Genomic DNA, 19,633 nt, shown 5'->3' with positions numbered 1-19,633 from the left:
AGAGTGATCAGGGCTAAGAAAAGCTTAGAGCAAAGGTCGTTTTCGTATGTACAAAGCAAAAGTGTTTCTGCTTCTTTCAGCTGCTTTCAGATGTTATTAGCACAAGTTTTAAAAAGTTAACGAATCTTTGCTATCTTGGTGGCCTGTAGGCAAAAGGTCAGACTGATTTGAAACTGTCAAACGGAAGACCACAGCAATGCCTAAGTAGTAAGAAGTGAATAATGTAATTGTGTAGCATTTTTAGGATACACGTTCCTGCAAGCTTTGTAGCTTTAAACTTTTTACCGTTGATAAATAAAGTTATCATATTATTATTATATATTATTATTGTTATTGACAACATCACGAGAGCTGCAGTTTGCACTGTGTTCTTATTTTCCGTTTTGTTTTTCCAAGGTTAGTCACGTCTGTCTTCCTTTTGATATTGTCAAACGAAATTTCATCACAGTCTACTTTGTTGTTTTATCGCTTGTGGGCAATGCAACCCCGGGAATGCAACCTAGAAACCTATTGTCGTAGCAGGGCTCAACCCCTTCTTTCAATAAACAAGATAGCATATGACCTAAACACAGACATTCCTTGACCATAAAAAGGATTTGTGTAACAAACTGCCACCAGAAACTGCTCTTTGTTTGGACACAACAAAAAACATAGTGACCAAATGCCGCCGCTATCGCGCGTCTGACACTTGAGACGTGCTCTAATTGCCACAACTTCCGCAACCAAAGAGCCGGGCCAAAGAGCTCTTGTTTTTAAGCCATTTTAATTAATTGCATTAACTTTGATTCCGTACTAAATCTTTACAACTTACGGATTTAAGCAACTTGAAAAAAGTGCATTATAATCGCATTTGGTAACTCCTGTTGTTTCTAAACAACAGAAATAGATTGGAATAGAACGCTGCAACTAATGATATCATTGTGTGCTATCTGTTAATCATTTCATTCTCCTGTGTCAATATTTTTCTTATTTTGCCACAACTGTGGCTGGAGATGCAAGCTATTCCCTCCCTAAAAATAGGTGACACTTGAAGTTAGCGAATCGGCATCTTCTGTGTTCAGGCCAGTGTACAAAACGTCAAACTGGTCCTAACTGATTTGAATCTGATAAACGTGATCACGCCACAGTCATGTCACACGAAAAAAGCATGAAAACTGCAGTTTGCCTTGTGTTTCTATTCTCCGTTTTCTGCCAGGGTAAGTTAAATACTTCTTCCTTTTTTGAGCAATGACACCCGTATTGAAGAAAAGGTAACTGGGCAAAAAACTCCGGGAAAATTTCGGTTAATGATGATCCGCGTAGAAGCAGACATTCTAGCAAAGGAGTTGTGGAACAATACTAACAATAATAAGAATACTAACAACTGTACGAATGAATTACTTTATTAAAGTATCAGGGAGGAACGCTGCACAAAAAAAACCGGACCAATTACTAGCTATTGCGCCTAATGGTGGATTTCCACTGACGCGTAAATTTTTACCTGCGTGAAAAAAATTAGAGACAATGTATGAACGGCTTGCGTACACGTTTACGCAGGCCATTCATACATTGTCTCTAATTTTTTTCACGCACGTAAAAATTTACGCGTCAGTGGAAATCCACCTTAAGAGTCGTTTGAGACGCATTCGAACAGCTAAAACTTCCGCAACGCGAAGGGAGCTCTTGTTTACTTAATCATGCAAATACCTCATGTGCCATGCAAACCTTCGTAACATACAACTGTAAAAAGTGCGAAACAACCATATCTGGTAGTTTGTATCGTTCTGTTCTTTCCAAACAACAAAATTTTAAAATTTGAATCACGAGAAGGCTGCGAAAGGTTGATCGTAGCTATCTGTTTAATATTCCATTCTCCTGTGTCAATATTTTTCCTTGTTTTGCCACAACTCTACCTCGAGACACTTGTACTCAGTTTTTATTCGTTCACTGAGGAAACATGAGTTAATGGATTTATGATTCACAATCATATTTATCACACCAGTGCATATTACATCCGGAATACTCTAAGAAATTTAGATGAAATTTAGATAATGAAGAGTCAGTCCAAGGTGCAATGGAATTGGTTGTTTTTTAAGGTTAGGCAATTAGAAAAAAAAAAGCAGTCTCTCCTTGCGCCATAATATCAATTGTTCAACGTACGCAAACGTTTCCTTGTTGTTGAAATAAAAAACACTAGTTGAAATAAGTCAATAAGACGCAATTTATCATATCTTCAGAATAAAACGGACAACTTGGACATCGCATGCAAATAATTTTTTGATATTAAAATAGAACACTTGGAATCCCCAAAGGATTGAAGCATAAGCGCTCGCAAAATTCAGAGAAATCCGAAAATTGAACAGACGTAAGTAGCTTAGGGCAAAGGTCGTTTTCGCAGAAAGCAAAAGTGTTTCGGCGTCATTTGCTTTCAGACGTTATTAAACACATCAATAATTATTTGTCTACAAAAGAAAAAGATAAAACTGACAGCTATAAAACAATAAATAAGAGCTGTCTGTAAACGCTAACAAAAGTAAACGAACAAGCTCTTCTTCGGTCAGAGCCAGTTTTCATAAGGTCAGACTAATAGGAAACTGTCTCGCGACAACAGCATGGGATCTGCACTTTGTGTGTTTCTTTTCTCCGTTTTTTCCCCAGGGAAAGTTATGTTTGACTTCCTTTTGATAATAAAACCGAAACGTATTCCAACGTCCACAATCTGTTTTAGAATTCTCTTGTTTTCTTTGCGCACGTGCAAGCAGATGGTGCGTACGTGCAAGCAGTAGGACACTACTTAGCTTGAATCAACAGCAAGGACTTACGCTAACATAGGACGTCATAGGTCCTAGTCTGCAACCAAGGGCGCATAATTTTGGGACTATTTGAGCTATTCACATACTCTGAAAACGGAATACTGGTGGCCAAGGAGCCCTGAGAACTATTCTATATGCGCACGCGCGAGTTGCTAACGACCGCGGCCGACAGCGTATGATCTCCTAGATTCCCGCCCACACAGCGGTCAAACGCTGCACGCGTGCGCAATTCCCGCCAAAATTCTCCATACAAAGTCTTAAATTTTCCGAAAGCTTTCGCTTTAAGCCAAAAGTTAACGCCGTCCCTGGAAAGTTAAGGTTTATACGCAGCTTATGGATGGGAAAAATTTGATAATTGTTCTCCACTGAGTTTCCCAGCTTGAAAGTTTCTTTCACCGTACTATTTCTTTGACAATTTCTTACAAAAGTTTGCACACTTTCAAGCCAAATTCTAAGAAAAGTTCGAGTCTCCGAAAACCAGAGGTGACGTCATTTTTGCGTTTGTCCGCTGTGAAATTCCCGCCAAAACTATCATATATCCCAAAAGAACGCAAATACTGCTTATTCCGTGAAAAACGTATTTCGTTCATTCTGAATTAGTAAATCCGGAATAGTAATCCGTTCATTCCGAAAACGTAATACCGGTAGGTCCCAAAAAACACGATCTTAGTGGTTATTTTGACACGTTAATAAAGTTCCTATCTATCTATTTATATCACCGTCTATTCCGAGTATTCCTATTCCGGAATAGTCCCAAAAAGAATGCACCCTAAAGGGTGCTAGCAACTGCAATTTGTTTCGGATCAGAACAAGAAATGTAGATGAACCAATTGCAAACACTTACTATCAGGTCTGACATCCCAGAACTCGCCGTCGGCGTGAACAGTCACAAATTCCGCAACCTGGGAGCTGCGGAAAAACAGAGTTTAGTAGGAGGCGCTTTTCCTGGAGAGGGACCGCATTAGATTGTACTTACCTCACCGATACGAGATAAAAGTGTAACAGAATTTTCATCGTCAGGGTACTCCTTTGCTAATTCAGATTCAGACCAAATCTCAATGAGGCCCTGTTAGGGGGGGGGGGGGGGGGTTCAGTTATCCCTTATCCCTTTAATTCGAAGCACAGTTATCCCTTATCCCGAAAATTATCACCAGCGTTATCCCTAAAAGTATCTTTGGTGGAGTTATCACGGTACAGAAAAGTGAAATCGTATTTCTAATGATTATCAAGAGTGAAAAAGACGTTTTCAGCTAAGACAGCCGTTATTACATCCCTTGCAGGCCATTCCCTAAGATAACTAGAAATATTCACGGTATTTGAAAGTAAAAGAAAAGATGTCGATGTCGTGGTTAACCTTAGCTGAGGAACGTGAAAAAAAGATGAACCATGCGACAAAATCGTACCGTGTAAATCGGCCTTTAGAAATCCAACATTTCAGGTAAACACATTTTAAAAGAAAAGCAGGCATAAAAGTTAGAACCACAGTAATTGAACCGAGGTCTAAATCGGGAAATAAATTGGTTATTTATGGTTTCTTCTCCAGTGGGTGCGCAGAACACAACTCAGTATGTCCTGGCAACGACTCCTACCTCAACCTTGATACCAAACGCGTCTACTTCATTAAACACAAGTGTGACGCCAACCGCTCATCAGAGCTCGTGGAAGACCTCAAAACTGGCTGCGGCAAATAGTTCTACTTCAGTAAATTCGATTGCCGTGCCATCTCCAAACCAAAGCTTGTGGTCATTCATAAAAACGACTGGGCCAGTCAGTTTAGAAGCGTCTTCAGTGAACTCGAGTGTCACTCCAACTCCTCATCCGAGCACATGGCAGTTCTCAGACATGAGTTCGTCAGTCGGTCCGGGAGAACCTTTGTCTACTTGCCGAACAACTAATGTATACTGGTCAACATCATGGGTCACTTGTTTCAATACCACGTCAATCAGTTTAGCACTGCCTTTGTCTTCTTGTAAAACGAGTATTGTAAACTGGTCATCATCAGTGACTTGCTTCAATACTACGTCCGCCGAGTTAGGAGTGTCGTCGTCTACTTGTCAAACAAGTGGTGGATACAAGTCATCATCCAGTGTCACTTGCTATAACGTTGCTGCGACAAGGAGTGAGTATTAACTCTTAACCGTAAATACAAGCTCTACAATCCGTAGAAGCGGTCCTGTGACTCTTTTGGAACTGGATAAATTACATCTTATACGAGAGTTAAAGACATTTTTGCATGCACATTTCATATCCAAGTATCATTTTAAGACCCCCGTATTATTTTTATAGGAAACATTATTATCCAACTCCGCTACGTGTAGGCGAAACGAGTACAAATGTCTCACAATATTTGAATTCCACATGACCGGGTTGAGAGGTTTCGTATTCATCTTGACTGCGCGTATATAAATGATTCAAAAATGGTGAATACGCAGCGATTTGGAAAAAGAAAACGTTGGATATAACTTGTTAAACATTTTAGTGCGTTGTATCGCTGAACATTTTTATTCGTCATTTTAATTTGAATCGCCCTAAAAGCTCGTCAAAATACTGCAAGACTCGTAACAAAATACAACGATACTACACACTAATATGTCTAATAAAATATATGTACGTCGAAACAGAACAAATTTCAATGGAATTAACCTGCAGAACAAGCGCTGGCCTCGTTAATAATTTGCAACGGTCGTTCTCGGTTTGACTCAAACGATCCAAAAATGCCTCGTAAATTGCTAAATTTGAGATCTTTTGTTCCTAAATCACAATATATTTTAGGCCAGATAAATAAAGAACACCTAATGTTGATTGTGTGTTATTTTGAGATTTGGTGGGGTTTTGGCACGATTAATTCTTCACTTGTCGCTGACGCCCCCTACTAATACCAGAGAATTCTCTGGTATTTTAGTAGAGGGCGTCAGCAGCAAGTGTGGAATTTACTGTCGTGTCAAAACCCCACCAAATCTCACAGTAACACACAATCAACACTTAGGTAAGTGATCTTTATTTATGTGGTTTACAGTTTATTGTAATTTAGGAACAAAAGATCTCAGATTCAGCAATTTATGGGGCATTTTTTCGATCGTTTGAGTCAAACCGAGAACGACCGCGACAAATTATTAACGAGGTCATAGCTTGGTCTGCCTGTGATTCATGATGCAATCATCTACGCTAAAGTGAACTTTTTTCTCCTTTCTTTTTTTATAGCAAGTTCTCCTGCAGTGGAATCTACGTATATTTGGAATGGTAAGTTATTTTTTTTTTAAAAAAAATCATTCATTTTACACGGCGATATTTTTTGTCCTTCCTTTCAAGGTTCCACTATCAAACCTGAATTGTGACACTAATTGTGAAGCGCGTTGAGCTTTGTAAATGCGCTATATAAGAACCTATATCATTCATTCATTCATTCATTCTCTTATATTTTAGGGACAGAAGCTCCAACCACACCACCACCACCACCACCAACAAGTGAGTATTGATATCAGAATAATTCAGATGTTGTTTTGTATTTTATCTCTTATCAAATAAATTAATTAAATTTTTAGATTAGTTTGATTAGTAGAAGATTTTATATATTTTTGACATTTTGCATAGATTTAATCTTCTGATTGTCAATTTTTTTTATTTTTTTTATTTTATTTTTGTGTCCCCAAATTAGTAAGGGAATCTTTCCTAGCTATGTGGTTTTGACACACTAATATCCATTCATTCCTTCCTTCCTTCCTACCTTCCTTCCTTCATTCATTCATTCATTCATTCATTCATTCAAAAAGAAGAACATTTTACATAGCCAAACTGGTCTACAATGAGAAGGAGCATTTGAATTGGCTCGAACATTCAAAACGGATCATTAATAATAACTTGTGAAATATACAAAATAGAATGGTAAAATGGCAATATGGACTTAAAAATGGTTTTATCGAACACTACTAACATATAAGTATTCGTGGAAAACCAATGCAAGAGAAATCAATTGGATTTTTTTCTACACGTAATTTTCAGCCACATTTTGTTTCATTGCTTCCTGTTTTTCTTTTCAAACCTCTTTAAATTTATACGGCCTTCTTGCTTCACTATTTCTACCATCAAACTATGGCGGCCATGTTGCGCGACTCCGTACGTACGACGTACGCGCCCGCGAACCATGCCGCTATCCATGTTGACCATGAAAACTCATTTCGATAGTGTTCCTTCTTTCATGCGTATGGGGCTCTGCTCTGCGGCCCTTCGGGCCGCTGTAGAGCTCCGCTAAAATAACTTGCTTTTGTAAACTTTCTGGTAGTTAGTGACGTTATTACCCAGAAGTGATTTACATGTAATGTCTCCTTAACTCCACGAGGTGTAGCAGGCGCTCATGAATGCAAGACTGGAGAGAGAAAACGCGCATGGGCAAAGACACGCAAAAAGGCAGAAGAGTTCTTTGCTCTTCGTCTGGTACATCTCCTTGCTCTCGTGCGCGGCTAAAACTCTCGCCTCGTCATTACTCAGGCTACCAGTTGTGAACTTTCAAGAAAATAGTCCGTTCATAATTATTCTAGATGCGTTCATGATTATGGTAGATGTTTCAAATGCCTTATCCTGCCCGCACCCTGCAGATTGAACCCTTCAGGTATATCAACAGTAAATGTGAGGGAAATAAAACATAATCGGATCACATAAAACGGTTGACGATAGGCATTCGACATTTTTAAGTTCCAGACGATAATATATCAAATACATTAAGTGTCGAATGCAACGAATGATGGCGAATAACTTACTGAATCGTTTTAAATTACATGGATATGAATGATTGAAGCAATGCAAGCGCTTTAAAATAAAAGAGTGATCAGGGCTAAGGAAAGCTTAGAGCAAAGGTCGTTTTCGTATGTACAAAGCAAAAGTGTTTCTGCTTCTTTCAGCTGCTTTCAGATGTTATTAGCACAAGTTTTAAAAAGTTAACGAATCATTCTGCTATCTTGGTGGCCTGTAGGCAAAAGGTCAGACTGATTTGAAACTGTCAAACGGAAGACCACAGCAATGCCCAAGTAGTAAGAAGTGAATTATGTAATTTTGTAGCATTTTTAGGATACACGTTCCCGCAAGCTTTGTAGCTTTAAACTTTTTACCGTTGATAAATAAAGTTATCATATTATTATTATATATTATTATTGTTATTGACAACATCACGAGAGCTGCAGTTTGCACTGTGTTCTTATTTTCCGTTTTGTTTTTCCAAGGTTAGTCACGTCTGTCTTCCTTTTGATATTGTCAAACGAAATTTCATCACAGTCTACTTTGCTGTTTTATCGCTTGTGGGCAATGCAACCCCGGGAATGCAACCTAGAAACCTATTGTCGTAGCAGGGCTCAACCCCTTCTTTCAATAAACAAGATAGCATATGACCTAAACACAGACATTCCTTGACCATAAAAATGATTTGTGTAACAAACTGCCACCAGAAACTGCTCTTTGTTTGGACACAACAAAAAACATAGTGACCAAATGCTCGCTATCGCGTCTGACACTTGAGACGTGCTCTAATTGCCACAACTTCCGCAACCAAAGAGCCGGGCCAAAGAGCTCTTGTTTTTAAGCCATTTTAATTAATTGCATTAACTTTAATTCCGTGCCAAATCTTTACAACTCACGGATTTAAGCAACTTGAAAAAAGTGCATTACAATCGCATTTGGTATCTCCTGTTGTTTCTAAACAACAGAAATAGATTGGAATAGAACGCTGCAACTAATGATATCATTGTGTGCTATCTGTTGAACATTTCATTCTCCAGTGTCAATATTTTTCTTATTTTGCCACAACTGTGGCTGGAGATGCAGACTATTCCCACCCTAAAAATAGGTGACACTTGAAGTTAGCGAATCGGCATCTTCTGTGTTCAGGCCAGTGTACAAAAGGTCAAACTGGTACTAACTGATTTGAATCTGATAAACGTGATCACGCCACAGTCATGTCACACGAAAAAAGCATGAAAACTGCAGTTTGCCTTGTGTTTCTATTCTCCGTTTTCTGCCAGGGTAAGTTAATTACTTCTTCCTTTTTTGAGCAATGACACTCGTATTGAAGAAAAGGTAACTGGGCAAAAAACTCCGGGAAAATTTCGGTTAATGATGATCCGCGTAGAAGCAGACATTCTAGCAAAGGAGTTGTGGAACAATACTAACAATAATAAGAATACTAACAACTGTACGAATGAATTACTTTATTAAAGTATCAGGGAGGAACGCTGCACAAAAAAGCCGGACCAATTACTAGCTATTGCGCCTACGAGTCGTTTGAGACGCATGCGAACAGCTAAAACTTCCGCAACGCGAAGGGAGCTCTTGTTTACTTAATCATGCAAATACCTCATGTGCCATGCAAACCTTCGTAACATACAACTGTAAAAAGTGCGAAACAACCATATCTGGTAGTTTGTATCGTTCTGTTCTTTCCAAACAACAAAATTTTAAAATTTGAATCACGAGAAGGCTGCGAAAGGTTGATCGTAGCTATCTGTTTAATATTCCATTCTCCTGTGTCAATATTTTTCCTTGTTTTGCCACAACTCTACCTAGAGACACTTGTACTCAGTTTTTATTCGTTCACTGAGGAAACATGAGTTAATGGATTTATGATTCACAATCATATTTATCACACCAGTGCATATTATATCCGGAATACTCTAAGAAATTTAGATGAAATTTAGATAATGAAGAGTCAGTCCAAGGTACAATGGAATTGGTTGTTTTTTAGGCTAGGCAATTAGAAAAAAAAAGCAGTCTCTCCTTGCGCCATAATATCAATTGTTCAACGTACGCAAACGTTTCCTTGTTGTTGAAATAAAAAACACTAGTTGAAATAAGTCAATAAGACGCAATTTATCATATCTTCAGAACAAAACGGACAACTTGGACATCGCATGCAAATAATTTTTTGATATTAAAATAGAACACTTGGAATCCCCAAAGGATTGAAGCATAAGCGCTCGCAAAATTCAGAGAAATCCGAAAATTGAACAGACGTAAGTAGCTTAGGGCAAAGGTCGTTTTCGCAGAAAGCAAAAGTGTTTCGGCGTCATTTGCTTTCAGACGTTATTAAACATATCAATAATTATTTGCCTACAAAAGAAAAAGATAAAACTGACAGCTATAAAACAATAAATAAGAGCTGTCTGTAAACGCTAACAAAAAGTAAACGAACAAGCTCTTCTTCGGTCAGAGCCAGGTTTCATAAGGTCAGACTAATAGGAAACTGTCTCGCGACAACAGCATGGGATCTGCACTTTGTGTGTTTCTTTTCTCCGTTTTTTCCCCAGGGAAAGTTATGCTTGCCGTGACTTCCTTTTGATAACAAAACCGAAACGCATTACAACGTCCACAACCTGTTTTAGAATTCTCTTGTTTTCTTTGCGCACGTGCAAGCAGAAGGTGCGTACGTGCAAGCAGTAGGACACTACTTAGCTTGAATCAACAGGAAGGACTTACACTAACATAGGACGTCATAGGTCCTAGTCTGCAACCAAGGGCGCATAATTTTGGGACTATTTGAGCTATTCAATTCCGGTTTAAAAAAAAAAGAATAAACGGAATAAAAATTCCCAAAAGAACACATACTCTGAAAACGGAATCCTGGTGGCCAAGGTGCCCTGAGAACTATTCTATATGCGCACGCGCGAGTTGCTAACGACCGCGGCCGACAGCGTATGATCTCCTAGATTCCCACCCACAGAGCGGTCAAACGCTGCACGCGTGCGCAATTCCCGCCAAAATTCTCCATACAAAGTCTTAAATTTTCCGAAAGCTTTCGCTTTAAGCCAAAAGTTAACGCCGTCCCTGGAAAGTTAAGGTTTATACGCAGCTTATGGATGGGAAATTTGATAATTGTTCTCCACTGAGTTTCCCAGCTTGAAAGTTTCTTTCACCGTACTATTTCTTTGACAATTTCTTACAAAAGTTTGCACACTTTCAAGCCAAATTCTAAGAAAAGTTCGAGGCTCCGAAAACCAGAGGTGACGTCATTTTTGCGTTTGTCCGCTGTTAAATTCCCGCCAAAACTATCATATATCCCAAAAGAACGCAAATACTGCTTATTCCGTGAAAAACGTATTTCGTTCATTCTGAATTAGTAATTCCGGAATAGTAATCCGTTCATTCCGAAAAAATAATACCGGTAGGTCCCAAAAGAACACGATCTTAGTGGTTATTCTGACACGTTAATAAAGTTCCTATCTATCTATTTATATCACCGTCTATTCCGAGTATTCCTATTCCGGAATAGTCCCAAAAAGAATGCGCCCTAAAGGGTGCTAGCAACTGCAATTTGTTTCGGATCAGAACAAGAAATGTAGATGAACCAATTGCAAACACTTACTATCAGGTCTGACATCCCAGAACTCGCCGTCGGCGTGAACAGTCACAAATTCCGCAACCTGGGAGCTGCGGAAAAACAGAGTTTAGTAGGAGGCGCTTTTCCTGGAGAGGGACCGCATTAGATTGTACTTACCTCACCGATACGAGATAAAAGTGTAACAGAATTTTCATCGTCAGGGTACTCCTTTGCTAATTCAGATTCAGACCAAATCTCAATGAGGCCCTGTTAGGGGGGGGGGGGGGGTTCAGTTATCCCTTATCCCTTTAATTCGAAGCACAGTTATCCCTTATCCCGAAAATTATCACCAGCGTTATCCCTAAAAGTATCTTTGGTGGAGTTATCACGGTACAGAAAAGTGAAATCGTATTTCTAATGATTATCAAGAGTGAAAAAGACGTTTTCAGCTAAGACAGCCGTTATTACATCCCTTGCAGGCCATTCCCTAAGATAACTAGAAATATTCACGGTATTTGAAAGTAAAAGAAAAGATGTCGATGTCGTGATTAACCTTAGCTGAGGAACGTGAAAAAAAGATGAACCATGCGACAAAATCGTACCGTGTAAATCGGCCTTTAGAAATCCAACATTTCAGGTAAACACATTTTAAAAGAAAAGCAGGCATAAAAGTTAGAACCACAGTAATTGAACCGAGGTCTAAATCGGGAAATAAATTGGTTATTTATGGTTTCTTCTCCAGTGGGTGCGCAGAACACAACTCAGTATGTCCTGGCAACGACTCCTACCTCAACCTTGATACCAAACGCATCTACTTCATTAAACACAAGTGTGACGCCAACCGCTCATCAGAGCTCGTGGAAGACCTCAAAACTGGCTGCGGCAAATAGTTATACTTCAGTAAATTCGATTGCCGTGCCATCTCCAAACCAAAGCTTGTGGTCATTCATAAAAACGACTGGGCCAGTCAGTTTAGAAGCGTCTTCAGTGAACTCGAGTGTCACTCCAACTCCTCATCCGAGCACATGGCAGTTCTCAAACATGAGTTCGTCAGTCGGTCCGGGAGAACCTTTGTCTACTTGCCGAACAACTAATGTATACTGGTCAACATCATGGGTCACTTGTTTCAATACCACGTCAATCAGTTTAGCACTGCCTTTGTCTTCTTGTCAAACGAGTATTGTAAACTGGTCATCATCAGTGACTTGCTTCAATACTACGTCCGCCGAGTTAGGAGTGTCGTCGTCTACTTGTCAAACAAGTAGTGGATACAAGTCATCATCCAGTGTCACTTGCTATAACGTTGCTGCGACAAGGAGTGAGTATTAACTCTTAACCGTAAATACAAGCTCTACAATCCGTAGAAGCGGTCCTGTGACTCTTTTGGAACTGGATAAATTACATCTTATACGAGAGTTAAAGACATTTTTGCATGCACATATCCAAGTATCATTTTAAGACCCCCGTATTATTTTGATAGGAAACATTATTATCCAACTCCGCTACGTGTAGGCAAAACGAGTACAAATGTCTCACAATATTTGAATTCCACATGACCGGGTTGAGAGGTTTCGAATTCATCTTGACTGCGCGTATTTAAATGATTCAAAAATGGTGAATACGCAGCGATTTGGAAAAAGAAAACGTTGGATATAACTTGTTAAACATTTTAGTGCGTTGTATCGCTGAACATTTTTACTCGTCATTTTAATTTGAATCGCCCTAAAAGCTCGTCAAAATACTGCAAGACTCGTAACAAAATACAACGATACTACACACTAATACGTCTAATAAAATATATGTACGTCGAAACAGAACAAATTTCAATGGAATTAACCTGCAGAACAAGCGCTGGCCTCGTTAATAATTTGCAACGGTCGTTCTCGGTTTGACTCAAACGATCCAAAAATGCCTCGTAAATTGCTAAATTTGAGATCTTTTGTTCCTAAATCACAATATATTTTAGGCCAGATAAATAAAGAACACCTAATGTTGATTGTGTGTTATTTTGAGATTTGGTGGGGTTTTGGCACGATTAATTCTTCACTTGTCGCTGACGCCCCCTACTAATACCAGAGAATTCTCTGGTATTTTAGTAGAGGGCGTCAGCAGCAAGTGTGGAATTTACTGTCGTGTCAAAACCCCACCAAATCTCACAGTAACACACAATCAACACTTAGGTAAGTGATCTTTATTTATGTGGTTTACAGTTTATTGTAATTTAGGAACAAAAGATCTCAGATTCAGCAATTTATGGGGCATTTTTTCGATCGTTTGAGTCAAACCGAGAACGACCGCGACAAATTATTAACGAGGTCATAGCTTGGTCTGCCTGTGATTCATGATGCAATCATCTACGCTAAAGTAAACTTTTTTCTCCTTTCTTTTTTTACAGCAAGTTCTCCTGCAGTGGAATCTACGTATATTTGGAATGGTAAGTTATTTTTTTAAAAAAAAAATCATTCATTTTACACGACGATATTTTTTGTCCTTCCTTTCAAGGTTCCACTATCAAACCTGAATTGTGACACTAATTGTGAAGCGCGTTGAGCTTTGTAAATGCGCTATATAAGAACCTATATCATTCATTCATTCATTCTCTTATATTTTAGGGACAGAAGCTCCAACCACACCACCACCACCACCACCACCAAGTGAGTATTGATATCAGAATAATTCAGATGTTGTTTTGTATTTTATCTCTTATCAAATAAATTAATTAAATTTTTAGATTAGTTTGATTAGTAGAAGATTTTATATATTTTTGACATTTTGCATAGATTTAATCTTCTGATTGTCAATTTTTTTATTTTTTTATTTTATTTTTGTGTCCCCAAATTAGTAAGGGAATCTTTCCTAGCTATGGGGTTTTGACACACTAATATTTATTCATTCCTTCCTTCCTTCCTACCTTCCTTCCTTCCTTCATTCATTCATTCATTCATTCATTCATTCATTCATTCATTCATTCATTCATTCATTCATTCATTCATTCAAAAAGAAGAACATTTTACATAGCCAAACTGGTCTACAATGAGAAGGAGCATTTGAATTGGCTCGAACATTCAAAACGGATCATTAATAATAACTTGTGAAATATACAAAATAGAATGGTAAAATGGCAATATGGACTTAAAAATGGTTTTATCGAACACTACTAACATATAATAATTCGTGGAAAACCAATGCAAGAGAAAACAATTGGATTTTAATTGAACTAGCAAAAAAATATTTTTCTTGTTTTTCACAAATAAAAGGCCTTCTGCCGAAAACTAACTACACCAGAAATCGATTTTTCACTAGTTTTTTCGAAGTTTTTCGGCTTTGTTGGCTTTTAATTAACCAGAATGCACTGCACGGTAACCAGAATGCACTGCGTAGTGACCAAAATGCACTGCGCTCTGGTAGAGCCTCACTTTGAGCCTGAAGGACACAATACACAGTGCGAACACACGTCAGCGCCGCCGAGGTGCGAAATCCAGCAAAAAGCAAATGGCTAATATGGCAGCTGCTGCATCGTAAAAAAAAAAACGACAAAACTATCGCAAAATACACTAAAAATGCTTAGCCCGTACAGGTCAAGTTCTCAAAATGCTTGTAGAATTTTAGTGCGAATACATGAAAGCCAGTCAAAGCCACCAAAGTGTCAGTGAAATCCAGCAACAAGACACAAAGCTGCTGCACACGTATAAAACGACAAAACTATCAGAAAAGCTGCTTTTAGGCTTACAATGTAACTTGTTTATGGTATAATTTGAGTTTATCAATCCATTGCTGTCAGGACATGCAAAATATTTATGATTCAAGTTGTTTACTTTTTTGGTGAATGCCGGATTTTATTTTAAACACCAAAAATTTCTCACTTCGCTAGATGGTTAAACTTCTTTGTGAGCTTCTGTAAACCTCGGTAGTTCTACTATCTTTATATATTTGTCGCTAATAATGTGCAACCCTTATTCTAAAATGCAAACTAGACGAAGCTAACCGCAGCGCTTTGATATCCTTGGGCTACACTAGTATTAAGAATACTTTGTTGAGGTAAGAAGGTTTATATCAGAATCCATTTAATAAGTGGTGCTCTACCTAAAATGGTTGCTGAAATATTTTATGCTTGTTTTCTTACAGCTATATTAACACCTACTCTATATAGTAAGTTGCTTTGTCTTTTTTGATTTATTTTGCCTCTTTATAGCTGTAATGATTGTAATTATTACTTCGAAATACTCTCAATTTTTAAATTGCTCTTACTATTGTAAGCAACTTAATTATCTACATGCAAATAAATTATTCACAGTTTCCTTAACTTGGATATTTTAAGTTGTGTCAAGAGTATGTAACTAAATTATGTCCCCTTTAAAAGGAACAGTTATTGTAATTGGAATCGATATTGTGTTTTCTCTACCACCGTCCCACCCCCCTTCCTTGTCGCCCTCTCCTCCCAATCCTTCCCTTGCTGCTTTGTATACGTAGATATCCAGACAATGCAAAGTTTAACTGGAGTATTTTTTATTGTTTTGGAAAAGTTTGACATCTTTTTCGGTCCACTACTGCTAAGTTTTAACCCTGATGTGACGTGACCGTGTCATAGAAAGCGCTGTTTAATCTTGATATCATAAAACATAAATATCATGTTAAAGTAGCACTACTGTAAGTATCATGAAATGTGTTAATTGAATACTACTCCATTAAAATAAATTGTATGTGATAAAAATAAATGTTTATTTCTTTGTTCCTTCTAATTTTCAGCAACTCCTTCTGAAAGCAACATGTATCCATATGGCCCCAAACAGAATGATGGTGAGTTTCGTCTTGAAGACTCTCCGTATTATCACTCCCGCCACTGCTTGAGGATAAATGCAGATTGGACTGGATTTCCATTCTTCGCGGAGAGGCATTACAAGTTGTATGTAGGTATCTCTTGATATTTTGTAAGTAATCCGTAGAACCCAAAATGAAAGTTTGAACAAAAAGGTGAAATTTACAAATACTAAAGTTATTATTAAAAAGCAGCCCTAGAGCTTCACAAACTACACAACACACATCCAATTTTTTATTTATATCCGTCTTTTATTTTATCTGCTGAATAGAGGGATTTAAAGGGGGGACAATATCTAAAGTTCGCTCTTGACTGAATTTCTTCAGTTTGAACTAAAAAGGTGAAATGTACATGTACCAAAGTTCTCATTAAAAAGCAGCCCTGGAGCTTCAGAACAAGTATTCTATTTTCCATTTGTATCATATCCTCAAATTATATCTTCGGAGTAGATGGATTTAAAGGGGGAACAATATCTAAAGTTAGCTCTTGACTGAATTTCTTTTATTTCATTCAAATTCACCATTGATAGAACTAAAGCCAAGTTACTCCTGCATAAATACCGGTTATTTCTTGATGACCAATATTCTAGCATACCACTGCAGGCCTCCTTTATTTATTATGTCATTTTTTTGTTTATTTTGTAGATATGTCGCAATGGTATAATCCAATTGAATTATGAGTGGAGTTGGTGGTGGCCTCGGAAGTTTGGTGTCTACTGGTGGTTGAGAAATATGGCTGTTATTGCACCGTTTTGGGCCACCACTGACACGTATTACGCGTTTAGCGGCAATCACTCAAAGGTGTATTATCAAGTGTACACGCCTAAAAGCAAAGGAAGCTCTGCCGATATCCTGAGTAAGGCCACAGAGGATGTACAGCGCTACACTGAAGAAATGGCCAGCTTTGAAGCCACTTGGGTTCTTGTAGTCACATGGGAAAAGCTCTGCCCTTACGTCTATTATTACCACAATGACTACTTTTGCAAAGAGGTAACGTTTTTTGCATCTAAAGCATCGATTTCCGTGAGTTTCAGGAGAAATAAAACAAGAGTAAGAGAAGCGAAGTTGTGAAAGGAAACAAATGGAAAAGGTTTTAACAATAATAATACTAAAAATAAGAAATACTGCAGAAGTTATTGCCTTGCATTATTTAGCCTATTCATTCATGCATTATGTATCATTATTTTAAGAAACAAAATTTATTATTTTTATTTTTTTGTTTAATGCTACAAACATATCGCGGACAACTTAACAATATGGAAGCTGGAGTGAAAACCAGAACAAATCTTCTTTAAATAATATTTTACTACAAAGGCACACGAATTTTTCTTGCAGAGTAACACTTTCCAAGCTGTCTTAATAACAAATGGATTTCACACATTTTTAATGTACAATTACCCATACGGTGGAATTCAGTGGGTGGTTCCAGCGAATCGGTAAGTCCGTTTGCAAAACATAGTGATTATAGTAGTATACCCGGGGAAACTCGTATCTTTTATACGGTTAGACGCCTTACCCTTAACCTTACATACAGAATCAATTATGCTAATTTATCGTTAATTCATGTAGGAATTATTATCGTTACTGGACTAACTACTACGGTCTTCCTGTTGCTGGCTGGAATGCAGGAGATGATGGCAAAAGCTACTTAAACATCAAAGGGTAAGAATTGAATTTCGTGGTTCGGCTTTTATATGTAGAAGCTCAGTGTTCGCCAGCTACCACACTGCAGATACTACAAAACCATCTGTCATGTCGGTGGTTAAGATGTGGGATTATCGGAGATTATTAGAGATTATCGGGTGTATCTTTCAAAATGATACGACCATATCCATTTTACAAGAAAATTATTTTCTGAAGCGACTTGTTTTAAAACTTTTAAAGGTACATTCATGCTATGTTAAATTTGAACTCGTCGCCGTGACATTATTTCTCCCAATCGTGTTAATTTACAAAGCATTGTTAGTAAGTCCTCCTTTTTGATGTCGTTTATTTCAGTTCCGGCACTTTGTTTGGAATGTATAATCTCGACAGAAAAGTAGGAAATACAGGTTTGCTGGGAAGACATTTCTGGAGAATTGACAACAGCAATGTGAAGAACGCTTTGGAGAAGTGTTTAACATGGACTTTCCTTCAGAAAAAAGTAAACGTTCATAAATGGTACGAGCAGCTAATACGGCCAGACTGGCGGATGGCGTGCCCTTGCACTTTCTGGCAGGCATGGTTTGATAGGGGAAGATTCTCTTGGAGCTGGTGGTATTCGTGGCCCGAATTGTGCTATGAGTCCAGGCGTTCAAAGTTCATACCATATGCTAACGCTCGTACAGGATTAAGAGGCTTTCAGCTGAGACAGAAATGTTGCTACTCGACGCAATGGGAAGAATGGGGCTCTCTCAAGGTTGGCCCTCCTGATGGGGGTCGCGTTGAAGTAACAGCTGTCTATAACAATGAGGTGAATGAGATGGAACAGGTTTACTCGGACCAAGTGGCCTATAAATATTGCTGTGTTGATACACCTTTGTGCGATATGTTTTACTTCTATCGTCCATCCGATAGCTGTTCACTTTACAGACCTCCACCAAGACGTAAGTGTTAATGTGTATTACATTGTACTACTACAGTGTGCAACCCCCACCACACCACACCATTCCGCACCACATCACACCAAACGGCACAACACCACACCATACCACACCAAGCTTCACTAAAATGTCCTATACTACACTGCACCATTGAAAACTGCCGTGACGTTTCTTTGCCTAATAGCTCCTTAATTATGTTACGGTACGTTACGTACCATTACGCCCCCATGCAATGCCATGCCATGCTACACTATGCCATATGTGGTTATATTATATTTCGTTAACTGGCTATATCAGCTAGCGTTCCATGTTTCGGTTAAAAATTTCTGTCGTAACTTCGTTCGGTTATATTTAGGTTCATCGCTTTTTGTGACTTGAGCATAAGGCGTCGCACTATTAAAAAGTGCTCCCGCGAAACTCATTTTTGACTTTTGCCAAAGCTTTCATCATAATTTGAACAAACCCATTTTCTAGGCCTGGTGATTGTTGCCGTGAGCTAAGGCTATTCCCAGAAGTATGCTCTCAGGATCGTGAAGACACTAAAATCGTCGCTGCAACCAAAACTGCCAACAACAAGATATCAGTCCCGGGGGCCGAGTTCTTTAAAAAGCCGTTGTTTTACTTTAGCATGACACTGAATTCCAGTTTAATTTTTCCCAGGTATGTTCTGCTGTGATCCTCATATCAAGACACTGGATGGTAGGAATTACACGTTCAATGGACTGGGCGAATACGTCATGGTTGATGCTCAAAATGGAACGTTCCAGCTACAGGCCAGAACGAAACTTGCCCAGGGAAACTCAACAACAGCAACTATTTTCTCAGCCGGAGCTGCTAAAGAAGAAAATACTAGTATCATTGAAATTCGAGTAAAGGAAGGAGGTGAGGAATACATCACACGAGACTTATCACAAACAAAAACGTAATCAGTGAACAATGGACCATGTGTTATTGAATTGGTGAAATGCATTTCATAATTATGAAAAGAAATGGCGTTTTTGCACAAAAAAGATCCAGAAAAATGCCAATACACCAAAAGTAATGGTAGACGATAGTAAACAGAGCACACTGAAACAAAAATAAAATACATATTTACTATAATTTTTTATGTTAATTTTAGGTGGATTAGAAATTCTCATAGACCA

The 19,633-nt window shown here is 38.3% G+C and overlaps 4 protein-coding genes across 4 annotated transcripts in view; all 4 read left to right on the top strand.

Annotated features, from left to right (window-relative positions):
* The window catches only part of LOC144650725 (uncharacterized), a 137,693-nt gene that overhangs the window by 61,795 nt on the left and 56,265 nt on the right, over positions 1–19,633 (top strand).
* The window catches only part of LOC144650764 (uncharacterized), a 68,965-nt gene that overhangs the window by 20,803 nt on the left and 28,529 nt on the right, over positions 1–19,633 (top strand). The gene's annotated exons all lie outside the window — the stretch shown is intronic.
* Positions 1,040–13,756, top strand: LOC144647999 (uncharacterized). The gene is made up of 7 exons (XM_078507655.1): positions 1,040–1,196; positions 4,336–4,911; positions 5,994–6,032; positions 6,216–6,257; positions 11,834–12,409; positions 13,487–13,525; positions 13,704–13,756. Exons 1-7 carry the CDS (start codon positions 1,130–1,132, stop codon positions 13,754–13,756), a joined length of 1,392 nt encoding a protein of 463 aa, XP_078363781.1. The 5' UTR covers positions 1,040–1,129.
* Positions 15,220–19,577, top strand: LOC144650749 (mucin-like protein). The gene is made up of 7 exons (XM_078510499.1): positions 15,220–15,240; positions 15,838–15,998; positions 16,552–16,896; positions 17,242–17,342; positions 17,476–17,568; positions 17,905–18,491; positions 19,149–19,577. The coding sequence occupies exons 2-7, from the start codon at positions 15,858–15,860 to the stop codon at positions 19,412–19,414; spliced, it is 1,533 nt and encodes a 510-aa protein (XP_078366625.1). The 5' UTR covers positions 15,220–15,240; positions 15,838–15,857; the 3' UTR covers positions 19,415–19,577.

This window comes from Oculina patagonica, chromosome 4, assembly GCF_052425735.1.
Source record: "Oculina patagonica isolate OP01 chromosome 4, crgOcupat, whole genome shotgun sequence".
Lineage (NCBI taxonomy): Eukaryota > Metazoa > Cnidaria > Anthozoa > Scleractinia > Oculinidae > Oculina > Oculina patagonica.
This window is presented reverse-complemented; position numbering and strand designations above follow the sequence as displayed.